Source organism: Typopeltis vanoorti, chromosome 16, assembly GCF_054136105.1.
Source record: "Typopeltis vanoorti isolate ZY-2024b chromosome 16, IOZ_Tvanoo_1.0, whole genome shotgun sequence".
Lineage (NCBI taxonomy): Eukaryota > Metazoa > Arthropoda > Arachnida > Uropygi > Thelyphonidae > Typopeltis > Typopeltis vanoorti.
This window is the reverse complement of record NC_143564.1, coordinates 103,891,736-103,911,365: the sequence shown is the minus strand read 5'-3', so window position 1 is coordinate 103,911,365 and position 19,630 is coordinate 103,891,736. Positions and strand designations below refer to the sequence as shown.

General features: G+C 37.6%; 1 protein-coding gene across 3 annotated transcripts in view; it reads left to right on the top strand.

Annotated features, from left to right (window-relative positions):
• LOC150098232 (solute carrier family 12 member 2-like) overlaps positions 1–19,630 on the top strand; it is a 571,711-nt gene that overhangs the window by 480,379 nt on the left and 71,702 nt on the right. For all 3 annotated transcript variants that reach the window (XM_090406235.1, XM_090406234.1, XM_090406233.1), the window contains one exon: positions 7,133–7,247. In XM_090406235.1, the coding sequence (XP_090262361.1) occupies positions 7,133–7,247 (115 nt within the window). The remainder of the gene's footprint in view (positions 1–7,132; positions 7,248–19,630) is intronic.

The window sequence follows — 19,630 nt, the reverse complement described above, 5'->3', positions numbered from 1 at the left end:
GAAGAAACTCTAAGTGAAACACAATTCGGCTTTCGGAATGGTTTTGGTACTAGAGAGGCCCTTTTCTGTACCCAAATATTGATACAAAAATGCATAGAAAAACAGAAATCTGTCTTTATGTGTTTCATAGATTTTGAAAAAGCATTCGACAAAGTCAGACACACCAACTTAATAGAAATCCTTCAACAAATAAGGCTAGACGAACAAGACATAAGACTAATAACAAATCTGTATTGGAATCAGTCAGCTACCGTTCAATTAGACAACATTACCACCAGTGATATTAACATCAAAAGAGGAGTGAGACAAAGATGTGTGCTCTCACCACTCCTGTTCAACATATATGCAGAGGTAATCTTTAAAAAAGCATTGGAAGAATGTCCAGAGGGAATCACAATAAATGGAAAGATTGTTAACAACCTACGATATGCAGATGACACCGTGCTAATTGCAGATAACATTATGGATCTCCAAAAACTCATTGACAGAGTATACATAGAAAGCCAAAGAATGGGAATAAATATAAACATCAACAAGACAAAATACATGATCATCAGCAAACATCCAGCCTCATCAATGAAACTGACACTCAATGGGAAAAATATTGATCAAGTGTCAAGATATAAATATCTTGGTTGCTGGCTTAATGAACGGTGGGATCCAGAAATAGATATAAAGACAAGGATTGAAGTTGCATGGCAGTCCTTCATGAAAATGAGAACACTATTCTGCAATAAAGACCTAAACATGGAAGTCAGATGCCGAATGCTGAAATGCTACGTGTGGTCTATTCTGCTCTATGGAGTTGAAACATGGACATTGAAGGCGACAACCATCAAGAAAATCGAAGCCTTTGAGATGTGGCTATACAGAAGAATGCTAAAGATATCATGGACAGAAAAAATTACCAATGAAGATGTCTTAAAATCCATTGGCAAAGCTAAACATCTTGTACAAATAATCAAGAAACGAAAAACATATCTTGGACACATCATGAGAAACAGCAAATACCAACTTCTACAAACTATTTTGGTAGGAAGAATTGATGGCAAAGGAACTAGAGGAAGAAAAAGAATATCATGGTTTGACAACATCAAGACGTGGACAGGAAAGAGCAGTGCACAACTGCTCAGATTAGCACAAGAGCGCAGTTTGTTCGCCAAGATGGTCGCTGACCTTCGATAGAAGATAGCACAATAAGAAGAAGACACATGGCATTTAGTGTTATAGGTCCTGTGACTGACCTTTCATGTGTGAGTCATTTATAAAAAAAAACAAAAAAAACACCAGTTTGTTAATACAGAAATACACAACTTTCTCACCAATGTGACTAACAATGTTAGGCGGCTCAATGTAGTCAACATCTTAACACAGGTGAAACCCCCCCCCCCCAAAAAAGCAGCCTTTTCCAAAATAGAATTTAAGGCATTACTAGAATTGAAAAATGACAAAAAAAAAAAAACACAAAAGTGGATATGGACAATGCAACAGATAGGATTGTGTGTACATTCGAGTTACAAGATTTTATTTTCAGTTATTTCTTGAAAGTTTCCCCCCCTTGGTTATATTATAAATTAAAGATGCAAAAAAAATTACATTCTTGGTTTCATCCTTAATCCAAGTGCAAGCAAACAAAGTTTGCATGTGAAGTATCTTTGACTGGGCTTGTATATAGAAGCTAATTTTATATACAAGCTAATGACTTCACATTACCTTGCCCTGGTGTCCCATAATGATATGTTTTTTGAGAAGGGCCACTACCCAGACTGGTTTCAACCTTCATTGAAGTCTTACCAGTGGGAGCCAGACCCAGAAGTGATACCAAGGTTGAAGTAATGCAAAACTCATATTTATATACGAGTAGTCAAAAGGTGTCACACCTTTTTACTAAAATATTTTGGATTATAGTCAGTATGTTAGTAATAAGGTGTGACACCTATTTAATAATTTGTATATGGAAATATGACTTCTGCTTTATTTCAACCTTGGTATCACTTTTGAATCTGGCTCCCACTGATAAGACCTCAATAAAGGACAAAACCAGTCTGGGTAGTGGCCCTTCCCATAAGGCATAGCATTATAGATGTCTGTAAAGATATGTATATTGCATTATGGCACACTAAGGAAATTGATGTGAAGTCATTAGCTTCTATATACAAATAGCCCAGTCATTGAGATACTTCACATGCAAACTTTGTTTGCTTATCCTTGAATAAAGGATGAAACCAAGAATGTAACTTTTTTGCATCTTTAATTTATAATATAACCAAGGGTAAGAAAACTTAGAGGATTTTATTTTCAGTTATTTCTTGAAACTCAAATGTACACAAAGTTCAATCCTATCTTATTTCTTGCATAAAATAAAATAAAATCCAAGTCTTGCCTTTCATTCGCACTCTGGACTCGACATATTATTAAGAGACTGACAGAGAAGCCACATACTACACACACCAACTATCATACTTGTTCTTGAATTCATTCACACTGCTTGCACACACACACACACGAGTATCCAATGGCAATCCATTCCAATGATGCACCACTCTGAGAGAAAAATCGAGATCTCTGCCCTTCTTAGCAGCATTCATTCTCAGCTTCCAAGGATGCCCTCTTGTTCCTTCTCCACCCTCCATAAAATAAAAAATTTCATCAATTGAAATCCTGGATGACTTTCAGAAATTTAAAGTCTCAATCATATCACTCTGCATTCTCCTATTTGCATCTGCAGTCTACAAATTCTCAATCTGTCTTCATAATCATTATTCCACAATCCTGATATAATTTTTAACACTCTCCTTTGCACTCTCCCCACTGTATCAGAATCACAGTGGAAACCAGGAGACTAGACCTGTGCACAATACTTCAACTGAAGTTTTATCAAGGCCTTGTAAACAAGCAAAATGATATCCTTATCTTTACATGCCAAAGTTCCTTTCAGAATTTCAATTATCTTTTGAGTTTTATTTGCATTTTTTGCTGCATGGCCCCTGAACTTCAACTTCCTGACTACTAACACTCCAAGATCCCTAGCCTGATCAGTTTCTTCTAGCATAATCCCATCAATATAATACGACATCTAATCACTGGATATCTATTCACACCAAAGTGCATGATTACATTTATTAACATTGAAATGACAGCTATTTTCACATGCCCACAATTCCAGCCTATTCAAATCATTCTGAAAGTACTGCATATCAGCCACATTCCTGATTACCCTATCTATCTTTGCATTATCACCAATTAGCTGTATGTTGTCTGTCATTAATGTACAGATTGAATAACATTACACCAAGGACTGATCCATGAGGCACACCACAGGTTACCTTAAATTTTGCAGACCCACATCCCTCGTATACCACTTTTTGATATGTCAACCAGCCATCCTCTTATCCACGCTAATATTTTATAATCCAAACCCATATTTCCAATTTATGCAATAGTTTTCCATTCTGTATTTTGTCACAAGCCTCATCAGAATCCAAAAGTATCATGGTATATTCATTTCCTTGTCTAGCTCAATGGTAGCATTATTATAGAATGTGAGCAAGTTGCTAAAACATAACCTTCCCTTAGTAAACACATGCTGTTCATTGCAAAGTAGAGATTCTCCATTTCTGAAAGCGAGCTCTAACCAACTTTTCCAAAATCTTCACCACCACTCCTGAGATAATGAGTGGTCATTAGTTGGACACATCAGTCTTTGCATCACCCTTGTGCAATGGGATTACCAATACATTCTTTCCACTCCTATGGAATCTTCCCTGTTCTGATACTCAAATTATATAGCCTAGTTAAAGGAATAGCCAATTCGACTGAACACTGTTTTAACACCCATTCTGATATCCCATTAGTTCCTATTGCTGAATTCTTATTCAGTTTGTGCAACATCTCTAATACCTCCTCCTTATACACCTGAGTTTTTTCATCCAGTGAAGAGGTAGCATTGAACTCACTGTTTCATACACCAGGTTGATAGCTTTTAGCAAAATGGGCACTCATTAGTTGATCAGCCTCTTCTGCATCTGTATGTTGTCTGTCAAAGAAAGAATAACTACAGAATGCCATCTGCATTCAGTAAAGTTATTCCTTATCATTCTTTCTTTTACTTGCAGCATATAGATAAAATTCTTGTGGGTTGTCTTCAGCCTTGCAGAGCCAGTTTCTTTTCATACTCAAACTTAGCTTTCTGTACAACAGATGACTCTTCTGGCCTATGCTTATAACTTTCATAAGATATATAGTATTCCTTCCACATCATCCTTTTTTTACAAATCTCTTGCTTGATAAGATTACTTCTCCATTTGACTCCTACCCTATTTATTCTTCAAACTCTCAGGACACAATTCTGCTATTGCATCACTTAAGTTTTGTTTAAATGTTTCTCATCCAGCAACCAATCCCATTCCACTGAATTCAGTATAGTCCTCAGTTGGTCATAATTTCCTGCTTTTGTAGTTCAGCATCTGAATGGAACATTCATAAACTTACTCACTTCCCAAGTGAGTACCACATGATCACTGTCACCAACCAGAGGTGGAATAGTTACATCTTTAACTGAAACAACCTCTGACATTATAATCGAATCTAACACACTTTGGCCTCAAGTTCCTTCTGTCGTGTGCTTCTTGAGGAAGTTGTTGCAACAGTTAATAAATTCAGTTTCATTCTTCTCATGAGATTTTACTACTCGTTAATTGAAGTCCCTCCCTCCATTATGATTACTCTTTTTTGCACACATCATCTTTATTTGATGTTGTATTTCTTCACCATTAGCAACTGATCCACCAGGTCTGTAACAACACTTCACTATGTATTTGATCTTGTTAGATTCCACCTCACATCAGATGGCTTCAAACTCACTGTCATATGAAAAACTATTACTAGTATTACAATCATAGGTCTCAGTACCAACTGGATTCAAGTCATTTGTTGTCATTATCAGCACGTCCCCCTCCTCTCCTATCCCATCTATCCTTGCTAAAAATACTGTACTTAATACCAGTTAGTATATCTGATATCAGATCTCACTAATGCCTACAATCTGTGGTCCCAACATATTGAGCAAGGCAGCAAACTCTACTCCCTTTGTTTCTGATACTCCTAGCATTCATAAGAGTACACAAAAGAACATCTGCATGTTCTTTTGTGTACTCTTGTCTGTAGACATATATGTCAGAAGTTAGAAGTATTCACTATCCTAGTAACTAGGTTCTCTCTCACTCTCACTGTAAACCTTCTTTTACTTTTGAACATTTAATATTGTTGAAGCATAATATAGTATAGTTTCCGTGTCTGAGTGATTATTTTTTTTCATATTGCTTGACTCAGAGTGGGAGAAAGCAATTACATTGATTAACGACTTCTCTCTCTTTTACACAGATATTCCGTTTCTGCTGCATCTCTTGTATACAGATGTTTCCATTTCACTATATTTGAATGAGTGATTTTCCCCCATTCCCTCTAACATTTCAGATGCATGTAGCAACTGACCACCACTCATTTCTCTTCCCATTTATTCCCTGTACTGCTGTTGTTATATACAACCTCCTTTTGTACATCATTACTGATCCATGGTTATAACCTGTTCTCACCACAGAATGAGAGAAGGAAAATGACAGTCTCAGTCTCTGCAAATGGGGGGGGGGTTGAAAAATTAATTTCAAGAGGAATAATATTAAAAAAAAAAAGACATTGTCCCTGGCAGTAATAAGTAACCTCTACTTTTAAATACTATTTGGTATTTGTCCAAATATTATTTCGACAAAAGTATTTGGACACCTTACGTGCCATGCAAATATTCAGGGAGAATCTGCATAAGTCTGGTAATGAAAGATGGGATGTGTTGCATGTTTTGTACTACTCTGTCAAGATGCCACATTCAGCTGAACTGACAGACTTCCACCATGGGATGATAGCTGGGCACATCGGTGGTCTTTCTGCCTGTGACATTGCTACCTGTCTCAGTACAGCAAAATCCACCATTGTCTGTGCCATTCATAGATGGAAAGTTGATGCCTACCAGAGCAGGAAAATGACCTGAGAAGCCAATGACATTCACTGATCGAGGTCAAATGAGCTCTGTCTCACAGTGTTTGAGCATCCTGCATTCATCAATGGTGGACCTCGCAGTCAACGTGGAAAATGCTGCAAGGACATATGTTAGTACTAGAACTGCCTGTGGAGAGTCGCATAATTTAGGTTACCATGGCAGAACTGCTGCAAACAAGCCATATATCATTCCCCTCCCCCCAATGCCAAACACCGTTTGGACTGGTGTCTTTCACACTGTTCCTGAACTGTAGATGATTGGAAAAGGGTTCTGGGTAGTGACAAATCATACTTCCAAATGTTTCACTCTGATGGTTGTTTGGATCTGGAGATTACCCAGACACTGGTTCCAGCAGGACTGCATTATTCCAACTGTCAAGTTTGGTGAAGGCTCAGTAATGGTATGATGGTTTCAGTTGGATGGAGCTTGGTCCATTGGCTACCAGGACATCATGGACAATGTCATGCTTCCGACACTGTGGAACTACTTCAGCAGAACAGTGCTACATGCCATACTACACTGCACGTCTGAGACGAGTTTCCACAAAACAATGTTGAAGTGTTGGACTGGCTGGCTCAGAGTCCACACCTCAATTCTATTGAAAATCTTTGGGATGAATTAGAATGCCAAATTCACTCCAGACCCAGCAGCCATCATCATCAGCAATGGGGGGTAACTTTGTGCAAGAAATTGAAGAATATTTCTTGTTGCAACATATCAGAAATTAGTTGAAAGCATGCTCCAAAGGGTAGTCATTCTGGCCAAAGGTGGTTCCACTCATTACTAGAAATTAGGTTTTTTTTAAATGCATTTTTTGGCTACAACTAGTGTCCAAATACTTTTGTCAACACAGTGTATCTAGAAATAAAAAAAAAAAAACAGCTATTAAATAAAAGTTTTATTATTGAAATGAAAATGGATTACTATGCTGTATTTTAAATTTTAAGCACCATTCGAGAAGTTTAAATGAAATATGAACCATCCCATAAAGGTTCAAATAAGTCATCTGTAATTTGTGAAAAACGTAAAAATTATTTTAGTAACTAACATCATATATTCATAGTAATTTTACATTTTCAGGATTGACAATGTTAATTCCTTATTTATTAACAACACGATCTCAATGGAGTAACTGTAAACTGAGGGTATTTTCTCTTGCAAATAAGAAAGAGGAACTGGATCTTGAACAGCGCAAGTAAGTTTTCCAATTTAATTGTCAGTAACTAGTGTTATTGAAATGTGTACAATACTAGCATTTTCAATAGTAATCTAATGTTTGACATTTCCGTATTCCTTATAAAAAGTTATGTACACTGTATTTTAAAATCAGATCTTAACAGCTAACTTTACAGTTTTTTATAGTGGCATATTTTGCCTTGTGTTTGTACATAAAAATTATTCTGGACTAGATGAATTTTATTCAAATTGGTGAAAAAGTGAAACTTGAAATTACCAAAGAGAGAACCTGGCTGGACTTCTTCCAGAACTTATGGCAAGATAGTAATGAAACTAAAGCTGATATAATGCTAACTACTAACTATACAGTGGAAGAAATAACATAACAAGAATTCAAACAAGCAATACAGCAAAGTAGTCATTTTGCTGTATTAATTTTAAGTCATCTGACAAACAGGATGCCTGCATATTTAATAAGTTCTATATTAATTCCATCTTCTCCAGGGGATTTTCTTTAACAGTATTTGGTAGCGTTGTCCCATTATATAACAAACCGATAAATGCAATGGTCAAAAGTACAAAGGAATAAGTCTCCTAAATGCTCATAAGTTATATGCATGAATATTAATTTCAAAACTTAAATCATATGTAGAAGATTAACTTTGTAAAGAAAAAATATCATCCAAAAAGGACCATTGTGAATTAACTCAGCTTTTGTTTTACTAGCATTAAGTCTTAATGGAGAAGCATTGTGAAATCAACATAGAAACACATAGTCCAATATCACCACTCCTATTTAATATCTATATAACTGAAATAGTAAAGAAATGGAAGAAAAATATAAAACCAGATTTAAACTGGATTGTGGAACTATACATAATACCTTTTGTTTGCAGATGACCAAATACACATACAAATGATTTATTAGTCAGTTTTGACATCTCTGGTCTCTTCACAAATCTCCCAATCAATGACACAATCCTTCTATTACAGGACAAATCCCCTCCCGATATCACAGCGTTCTTTGGCCATGTATGTGCAAAGAATGCTGTGATATCGTTCAACAAAAAGAAGGCACAGCCATGGGCTCATCATTAATTCCCCCCCCCCATTGCTAACTTTTACATGGAATATTTTGAGCAATATGCTCTAGATTCATCTCCTTTAAAACTCAAAGTCTTAACAATGTTTTTGCTATCTGACACGAACATAAACGACACATTAAATATAATAACTATGATCAAGCTGGCCTTTCTGATCATGCCCTGAACACTTTACATAGAATTAACTGGAAAAGCACCTGTTGTTTACATCATACCAAAACATAGTATGAATGTAAAATTAAGGAGGCCTGTGAGATTCTTATCATCCACCCTAATCTTAACAATAATGAGGGTCTAAAATTACCAAGAATATGGAAGGCACAATTCTACCCACTTAACCTCTCTCCCTAAGAGTTAATAATAAATAGGACCATAGATAATCCAGGTTCTTAAATCTAATATAACAATTGTCATGTTAAATTAGGATATCATTTAGGAAATGTAATCTAACTTGTCTCTGTGTGTGTGTGTGTACCCCAGATGATGAACTTCATATGAAGGTCGAAACGTCGGGAGATTAAAAATTATTTATAACACAGTTGTAAAGTCCATAATTTGTCTAAAATTAATTATTATTATTACCACCCCAAGACCTCATGGAGTCAAAGACTCATCTGGGAGGTCCTTTTATCACACACACACACAGCTCATCATACCGTGTTTTAAACACATTCAAACTCTTTGCAGACACCACATTCTCAGGCAAGGCATTCCAATCATTCACAACTCTGCACAAAAAACCTACCTCTCACTCCCCTGCTCACATCCTCTTTATACAGTTTCCAGGGATGACCTCTGGTTCTCCCCTGATCTCCCACTATTCTCTGTAAAACTTCTCCAGCATTGATCCTATAACAACCCCTTACCAACTTGTAGGTCTCTATAATATCTCCCCTCTTCCTCCTATCCACCAGATTCTGCAAATTACATCGCCTCAATTTTTCCTCATACTCGACATTCCAGAAGTCAGAAACTACCTTAGTCAGTCTCCTTTGGACCCTTTCCAACATCTCTTCATCCTTCTGAAAACCCGGTGACCAAATCTGGGCACAATAGTCCATGTGTGGCCTAATCAAAGCCTTATACAACGGAACAAGAATTTCCCTACTTCTACACATCAGAAGCCTTTGTGTTGTCTTCACAATTTTGGCGATGTGTCCCCTAAATTTTAGATCCTTATCCACTATCACCCCCAAATTTCTTATTTACTCCACCTCTAACAATATATTCTCACCAAGCATGAATTCTGAATCCCATCTTTGTTTTCCAAATTTTAAAACCTTATATTTTGCAACATTGAACTCACATCCCCATTTCCATGCCCAATCTCTCAATCTATTCAAGTCTTCCTGTAAGGCCACAACATCTTCACTACACTTCATGGTTTGTCCCAACTTTGCATCATCTGCAAACAACTGAATATCTCCATCCAAATCTTCACCTATATCATTAATATACAAGTTAAACAGCAATGGACCTAAAACAGACCCCTGAGGCACTTCACTAGCGACTTTCCTTTTCCTGGATATCGCTCCCCCATACACAACTTGTTGATACCTATCAGATAGCCAGTCTCCAATCCAATGCACCAATCTAATATCCAACCCCATCTGCTCTAGTTTGACTGTCAACCTATCCTGAGGTACTCTATCAAAAGCCTTTGCGAAATCCAAGTATATTACTGTGTATCCTTTTCCTCTGTCCAAGGAAGCAGTCACTTTATTGTAATAAGTAAGTAGATTACTAAAACATGACCTCCCTTTAGCAAATCCATGCTGTCCATCAAAGATAATACCATTGTTATCAACCCAACTCTGGATCCTAGTTCTCGCAAGCTTCTCCAACAACTTAACCACAACACCTGACATACAGATAGGCCTATAGTTTGATGCTTGAGTTCGATCACCTCCTTTATGAGGTGGCACAATCTTGCCCTCCTTCCACTCCTTAGGAACTTGACAGAGTGCAAGACTCATATTAAAAAAAATGTAAAGGCAGATGTCAACTCCCTGGCACATTCTTTCAGAATACGTGGTGATATATTATCAAGTCCCACAGCCTTATTAACATCTAGTTTACTCAACTCCCCATACACCTCTTACTCACCTACAGTCAGTCTCTCCTCCCCATCATCAACTGCTCTCAATCCCTCCATGAAGTCACATTCACAAGATTGAAAGATCTTTATGAACTGCTCATTAAGTATCTCCACCACACATTCTACATCAGCTATCTTTATACCATTTTCTCCAATCAATGTCATCCTTCCATAATTATTCTTTCTTTTGCTGGCTACATATCGAAAGAACTCCTTAGGATTCTTTTTGGCTTCATTAGCCAACTGCTGTTCATACCTCTCTTTAGCTTCCCTCACCAACCAAGTCACCCTCCTTGCTTGGTCTTTGTAGAGCTCATGGAATTGGTTATTTCTACTTCTCTTATGCTGCCTCTGCAATGCCCCTTTTCTCTGTATCGCATGCTTAATCTCTTTATTCATCCATCTCACATCCACCTTATTTAACCTTCTCACCCTTGGAATACATTTAGACATTGCATCTACTAAACAATTTTTGAAAATCTCCCAAGCTGCATTGATCTCTTTTCCAGCTAACTCCTCATTCCACGCTACACCTGCAAGCTGTCTCCTGAGCTCTTCATAATCACCCCCCCCCCCTTGTAGTTTCACATATACCCTTTTCTCACAGAGGTCCTCTATCTCTAATACATGACCTGTTGGCACTAAATCATGTTTGTATTTCTTACACTTTTGTGCTAACCTATTTTATTATTATTATTCTTTCTAGTATCATTCTTGTTAGTACTTATACTGAATAATGATATTCCTCTCCAGTTATTGCAATCAGTTAAATCTCCCTTTTCTGGTATTTTGATTAGTAATATAATATTCCATTTATCTGGCCATTCTATTTGGTTCACAAAAAGTTATATCTACTTTTAATAATTCACCCTGGTATACCATCTATACAAGCTGCTTTTCCATTTTTATCTTTTTTTATTGCTTTTTTGTATTTATTTTATTGGTGTTTGTTTTTAATATTTTTGTCTTTTCTTTTTGGTATTTTAATTTCTTTTTCAGGTTTTTCTCTATATATTATTTCTCTGAAGGATTCTAACAATATTTTCATTTTCATATTGTTTATTTTACTTCCTTGTTTTGTCTTCAATAATATTTCCTCTTCTTTCTTGCTTGTTATTGTTCTCATAATATGTTACAATATTTTAGTCACATCTGTTAGCTGCAATTTCTGCCTCATTTAGATTTTCTAAAAATTCTTTCATCTGTTTATGTATTTTGTTATATTCTTTTGTAATCCGATGTTATTTTTTCTTTATTTTCTTTCTTCAGTTTTGAATTTTGTGTTTGAAGATATCCATCTTTTGTCTTCTGTTTACTATTAGTATTTTTTCTGTAGTTTCCTGGTATGTTTTTTTTAATATCTGTTTGCATTTCTTCATGCTCTTTCCGTTTGGTCTAGGTAAAAACTTCTTATCTATTTTTAATCTCAATTGATCTGTACAAACATCTGCTCTTGTCATTGATCTCACATTCAAAAGAGATCCTCTCTGTTTTTATTATTATTATTATTATTCTGGCCTCCATGGAGTCAAAAGACTCATCATGGGAGGTCCTTCCTAAGAAACACAAAGTCTATCAAGACTCATCGAGGGGAGGTCTCCCCTGAGAAACACAAAGTCTATCATACCACTCCTTAAACTCATTGACCATTCTCGCTTTCACCACTCCATCAGGCAATGCATTCCATGGTTCAACCACCCTCCATGCAAAGAAACCACTCACCCTATTGCAAACAGTTTCCTTTCTTAACTTCCAGGAATGGCCTCTTGTCATCACTCCTTCCTGCTGTTCAACCAAGCGAAAGAACTCCCCAGTGTCAACCATGTAACCACCTCTCACCAGTTTAAAAGTCTCAATCATATCACTTATCCTCCTTCTATCCACCAAACCCTGCAGTCCACATTCCCTCAACCAATCCTCATAACTAACATGGTACAGTCCTGAAACGATCTGTTATCCGCCTATATACCCTTTCCATAGTTAATTTATCCCCTTCAAATCCTGGGGACCAAATCTGAGAACAATAGTCTAAGTGTGGTCTGATCAGAGACTTATACAATGGAATGATAACCCTTTTATCTCTACAGGTCAGTGTCCTTCTCATTATTGTAGCAATCCTCTGTGTTACTTTCACCACCTTTCCAATATGTCCCCTAAATTTCAGGTTTCTATCAATCATCAACCCAGATCTCTTGTCTCCCCTACTTCCTCCAGTATAACTCCTCCCATAGAGTATGCAGCATCCTATCGATGTTTCCCAAACCTCAAGACCTTATATTGTTGCATTAAACCGACACCCAATTCATTTGCCCATCTATCTAGCTTATTCAAATCCTCTTGCAGGGCTACCACATCTGCACTATTACTAAAAATCCTTCCCAGCTTCACATCATCTGCAAACAACTGAATATCCCCTTGCAATCCACTGACAATGTGATTGATATAAAGGTTAAACAGTATAAGTCCCAGTACTGAGCCCTGTGGGACCCCACTTGTAACCCTCTGCTTCCTGGAAACTGCTCCGTCATACACAACTCTCTGATACCTATCAGACAGCCAATCCTGAATCCAGTTGACCAATCTGACATCCAGACCCATGTGCTGCAACTTAAATATCAGCTTATCATGTGGCACCCTGTCAAATGCTTTCACTAAGTCTAAGAAAATGGCAGTATATGCCTTTCCCTCATCTAATGCTCTTGTATCTTTATTATAAAAGGCTAGCATATTGCTAAAACAAGAGCACCCCTTCACAAATCCATGTTGACTCTCACGGATAATATCATCCTCATCTTCCCAATGCTGTATATCTTGAACCTCTTGTTCCCTCTATTACATGTTGCCTAAGACATTTGTCCCTCAAGAATTCTAGAAATTCCATTCCCTTATTGCTACATGCATCTTCCTCTCCCCAATTTATACTACTGTAGTTAAAATCTCCCGTAACAATCATTCTTCTTGCACTTGCCAAACTCAAATGTCTAAACATCTCCTGGTCCCCACCCTCGGTGCTCCTGGGTCTGTAGCAACACCCCACTATATATCCTGTCTTGCCCACCTCTACCTCACACCATATGCTTTCAAAATCATTAGTGTGACTGCCTTCCAAATCCTCCACTCTTAGAGGACATAGGTCGTCACTTATCATAAGCAGTACTCCACCACCACGTTTTCCCTTCCTATCCTGCTGAAAAATGCTGTACCCAGCGACTTCTATTCCTGTTATTATATCCTCTTCTGTCAACCACGTCTCAGTGATCCCAATAATGTTTGGCCAGGCTGATGCTATCTGCGCCACCAATTCCTCTCCCTTATTCTGGATACTCCTGGCATTAGTATAAAGCATATAAATGCCGTTGTTTCTATACCCAACATTTTCCCCTCTAGACTCCACTGGGTTCAGTGTTACCTGATGTCGTCCCCTTCTCCCAAGCACACATTTCCACAAGAGGCCACCCCTGCTACCCTCCTCCCTGGGACACACTGACTCGTTCAGAACAGCAATCTCTCCAGATGCCTACGTCCTTCCTCATTCAAATGTAAGCGGTCTCTCGCATACAATTCCTCTCTGTCCTCAAATGCACTCCAAGCATCCACATATTCCAGTCCTCTCTTGTCACACATTCTAGCTATTATGTCATTCAATATTACCGCTCTTCTGCTCAACTCGTCATCATCATACCTAGGCAACATGCACACTATCTTTCCTCTCTCTCTGTCTTCTTCCGTACAGCCTCAAGCAAAAATCTCATATCTCTCACTGCCCGATTTACATTACCACTCAAGTCATTTGTTCCTACCATCACAATCACCTGAGATTAGCTCTGCTAATGCATTCCTGGATGCTGACAATGTTAAGTTCTTTCCTAATATCCTTGTTTTTAATATGATATTGCCATTGATGCCTCTAATCTTTCTCAGGACTCAAGTCTAGTCTTTGGTCGAGTGTTTTACTTCTGGCCCAGCTCTCAGATCCATAAGTTAACATTGGTTTGAACACTGTATACAGCTGTTTTCTTTGTATTATTATCATGATATATTTGATGGATCCTCCCAATAGGGGATCCATGTTTTAAGATGGATCCTCCTATTACTAATTCATCATGCAAAAATCCCATAACATATCTCCATTTTAATTTCTTGTTTTAGCATTTAGATTCTTTGTTACTATAATCATCTCTCTAGGATTTGTATCATATATTGCTTTTTTGTAATATCTCATAAAATCCATTTTTCTTTATCATCTGCATTATTGGTCGGTGCATGTAGATTTATAATTAGCACTTTTAACATTTTTAGTTAAATCTTGCTTTTATGCATCTAGTTCCCATTCTGTCATTGCTGATCTTGCTTCCTGGACATCATTAGTGCCACTCTTTTTGCATGTTTACTATCTTCATCTTTGTTTTCAGAGTATATTATTGTTTCCCCTGAACTCAGTTGGATCAATCCCTGTCCATTCCATCTTATCTTGCTTATTAGATACTAGGTTATGAATTCTAGAGTTTTGTGCTCTTTCATTTCTGTGGCTATGTTTACTGCTATTGATGTTTCATACATGCATCATCCTTGCATTCCAACATCCAATGCATATTTTCTGGCTCCAGTTAATTTGCATGTCTTTTGCTTTTTGAGTCCTGTCTAAATTTTCTGTTGTATTCTTCATTTCTCCATAAGAGCTTTTACTAATGGATCATCATCATTAAATTCCCGACTTTTACCCTTAGGGGGTGTACAGGATATGATAGTACTACATGAAAAATTTACATCATTACTAACTTCCTATCTACAAGTTTCCTCCAAATCAATCTATTACCTGTCAAGGCTCCAACATTGTCAGATCTTATATGTCTATCTTCTAAGGCACTTTTAACTGTATCAATCCACATATAAGTCTTCCTCTGGGTCTTTTTCCTGCCACTGGCAGAACACGCTTATTTTGCTAATCTTTCCTCTCCCATTCTCTTTAAGTGACCATACCACCTATGATTAGCTCTGCTAACACATTCCTGGATGCTGACAATGTCAAGTTCTTTCCTAATATCCTTGTTTTTAATATGATATTGCCATTGATGCCTCTAATCTTTCTCAGGACCCATATCTGCAGTCTCTAGTTTTTGGTCAAGTGTTTTACTTCTAGCTCAGCTCTCAGATCCATAAGTTAACACTGGTTTGAACACTGTCTTGTATACAGCTAATTTAGTGTTCTGACTAATTTCTCTCTTATTCCGTATGAATTTATTCAATTGACTTTCTACCATACCAGCTTTGTTGATAATATGTAGTTGGTAACTCTTTTTTTTTTTTGTAGTATTGAATTGATAATTATTTGAAAATCACATGAACAGTACTGGAGACTGTTTAGTCAGACATATAGAAACCAATTAGTCATGTTACAGATATCCAAGAGCTGAAATAGAATGGCCACTGTAATTGGACAGTGTGAAATAAACCATAAAAAAATATAAAATGAAGAGAAAATGGAACATTTGTTTACTAAGGATCGAAAATATAAATTTAAACGTAAGAGAAAAGAGTGGATAGTCATACATGAAATAGACTTGGAAGAGAAATTATTACAATATAAGACTACAAAAATCTAATAAGCAATGGATTTTTCTTATTTAATAGAAGAAAGGAAAAAATTTTTTTAGATATTAAGGAATATAGAAATAGTGGATATTAAAGATCAAACATTATTTCAAAGCCAAATGTTTGTAGAAACTGTGAAAGTTTCATAAAAGTGACCAGAGAGCTTACGAGAATACATTCCTCAGCATCGGAGTTGCCTTAGCTTGCACTACTTAAAAGAACACAACTGCTGCTCAAACACTGCATACAGTAATCCCTCGACTTATGTCAGGGTTCAGTTCCATCCGGCAGGACTTCAGTCAGTTCGGACTTCAGTCGATACATTAAATCAACAGAGTCATAGGGCTTAAGGACTTAGCAGTAATAAGTATGCTGTCATTTTAATTTTTAAACCTTATAAAACCATACTGTGCATTATTGCCACTATAAAACAGGAGAATAATCACCCAAATCTTCCTCCACAATCACATCTTCATTACCTTCCCTACTGGAAGGACCAGACTACGGCTCTTTGGGTGTAGCCTTTGTTTTTTTGATGAAAATGTCCAATGTGCTTTGCTTATTCCTCTTCTTCTTTTTATCATAAATTTGTTTATAGTAAGCAAACACATGTACTTTCCTTTCTCCTAATAAGTAGAGTTCAACATTGGGGTCCATGTCTTCAACCATTTTGAGAACATCGCTAACTGCAGAGAACATTTCTGCAAGACCCCTCACTGCAAATTGTTTAACTTCCTCTTCTTGTTTCTCTTGCTTTTCTTGTTCTTCCTCCAGTTTGACCAATTCTTCATTGTTCAACTCTTCAGGGCATATTCTATGAGTTGAACTATTATTATTATTATTATTGTTCCGGGAAACTCCAAGGAGTCGACAGACTCATCGAGGGAGGCCCTAACATCATGTCTGGAACAACTATTCAACATTCACACAGTATCTATCATATCTTGCCTTGAACTCATTCACGGTCGTAGCACCCACAACAGACTCTGGAAGCTTATTCCACTCATTCACCACTCTCCAAGTAAAAAACCTAGCTCTAACACACTTGTCAACCACGCTCTTGCCCAGCTTCCATGCATGGCCCCTAGTCCTCCCACCACCAGTCATATTTTCAAAAATATCTTCTGGATCAATTTTATAAAAACCCTTCAGTAATTTGAATGTCTCAATCACACACCCCTCCTTCGCCTATCGTCCAATTTCTGCAACCCACAAATCTTCAACCTATTCTCATACGGTTCATTCCACAGACCTGCTGTCATCTTGGTCACTCGTCTCTGGACCCTCTCCACTTCCTCCCCATCACGAAGAAACCCTGGTGCCCATTACTGGGCACAGAAGTCCAGATGGGGTCTTATCAAGGCTCGATACAGAGGAACAACAACTTGTTTGTCTCTGCATGTTAAAGTATTTTTCATAAGCCAAGTGATTTGGTGAGCTGTTTTAGTCACTTTTGCAATGTGCCCCCTAAACTTCAACTCCCTATCCACCAGCACTCCCAAATCCCTGGCCTCATCAATCTCCTGGAGTACGGTTCCACCAATGCGATATACTGCTGCTATTCTTTTCACCCCAAAGTGCATAACTTTACACTTTGCCACATTAAACTGACATCCATTTTTCCTAGCCCAGTTCTCCAAACTATCCAAATCATCCTGTAAAATTTTGACATCCTGTGCACTCACAATTGCTCTACCCAACTATGTCATCATCACCACTTCGAGACTCAGATTGTTTGCTAGGTCCACTATTTCTTCACTCAATTTGCGAAGCTCTTCATTTTTTTCAAAACTTTCAAAATCATGCACAAACCTTCTTAATGTCTATTTCCATATGCCACTCATACATTAAGAGATTACTTCATCCTAAACTACAGCAATGTTTTTAATAGCATGATAAACATTGAATGCTTTCCAGAATTGCATGAGAGTCTGGTCATTTCCTTCAGTAGCAGAAATGGCTGGTGAAAAAGTTCTCCATAGATAAGCCTTAAACTCAAGGACTCCCTGATCCATCAGTTGGATCAATGAAGTAGTGTTTGGAGGAAGAAACATGACCTTGAACTTGGTGAAGATCATTGATAGATATATATATATATATATATATATATATATATATATATATAAGACAGATGAACTGGGGCATTATCTAGAATTAATACATACATACATCTTCAAAGCCCACCTTTCCTAATTGGGTTGTGGGGGCAGCAGCTGCAAGAGGAACTTCCAATGGTCATGATCCTCCGCCACTAAGCTCAGGTGTTCTGGTGGGATTCCCAAACGTGTCCACCCAAGGTTTTGGATATAATCTATCCAACGAGTCCCTGGCCTTCCACGTGGCCTCCCACTCTCTGGCTTGGCCTGCTGAGGGAGCTTCTCTTGTGGCATTCTGACCAGGTGCCCATACCAATGTAACTGCGATCTCTCAACACAGAGAAGAGCAGTGGTAGAGTGTTGAGGGTTTCCTGAATTGCAGAGCTTCCGACTCTGTTTAGTCTTTTTCAGCCCCGCAACCCCTCGAAGGAACCTCATTTCAGCCACTTGGATTCGTGTCCGCATTCTTTCGGTCATTACCCAACTCTCGTGACCATAGGTGAGGATAGGGACATGGACTGTATTGAAGACGGCCAGCTTCGCCTTCTGGCTTAACTCCCACTTCAATACTACCGAACGGCCAAGCTCCCCCAATATTGAATTAATAAAATTTTAAATTCTACATTTTGTTTCACACAATAGCTTTCCATTTCACTTGCATAACAGTTGCTAAAGGGATCTGCAAACAATTTTTGAGTCATGCAGGACTTCTTATGTCTCCGCTAATGAACTTGAAGGGTGTACTATCTGATGTTTTTTAAGGCTCATGGATTCTCACTGTGCCATATCACAAATGGTTTCAGTTTATATCCAGCCACATTACTCCCTAACAGAATCGTAACATGGTCTTTAAGAGCTTTGAAACCAAGCATAGATTCTAGCTTTTTTGTGGATGAATTGTCTGCTCGGGCAGTTTTTTCCAAAACGAGGTCTCATCCATGTTAAATATTTGCTGAGGCAAATAATTTTCCTCCATAATAATTTTATCTAATTTCTCCACAAATTCCGTGACAGTCTTCTCATCGGAACTTACAGATTTACCATACATTTTGACATTATACGGTGCAAAACGCTCCTTGAATCTCATGATCCAACTGGAAGAAGATTGAATTCGTAGTCAGTCCTGCTTTCTCCTTCAACATGTTGAAGAGACTTAGTGCCTTAGCGGTTATGGTCATAGTGCTAAGAAGGATGCGCATTTGGTTCAGGTCCTCTATGCATGATGGAAGTAGCTTTTCCAATCACCGATAGGACCTTTTCGTTGCTTTGTGACTATCATTGAACTTGCAACTTCATTTCAAGATCAATTGCTTGCCTCTTTTTCTGTGATTCTTCACTAGGCTTTTTAATTGGCCGTATAGGGCCATGTTGCACAAAATATCATGAAATATTTAACACTAAATACACAACCTATTTTTCAAACTGTTTAAGCCTCGTGCCTACTGAGGTTGCTGCTGAACGCACTGTTGCCCCTGCATTGTTGCTAAATAAAAACATTTTTTACTTTATGCTT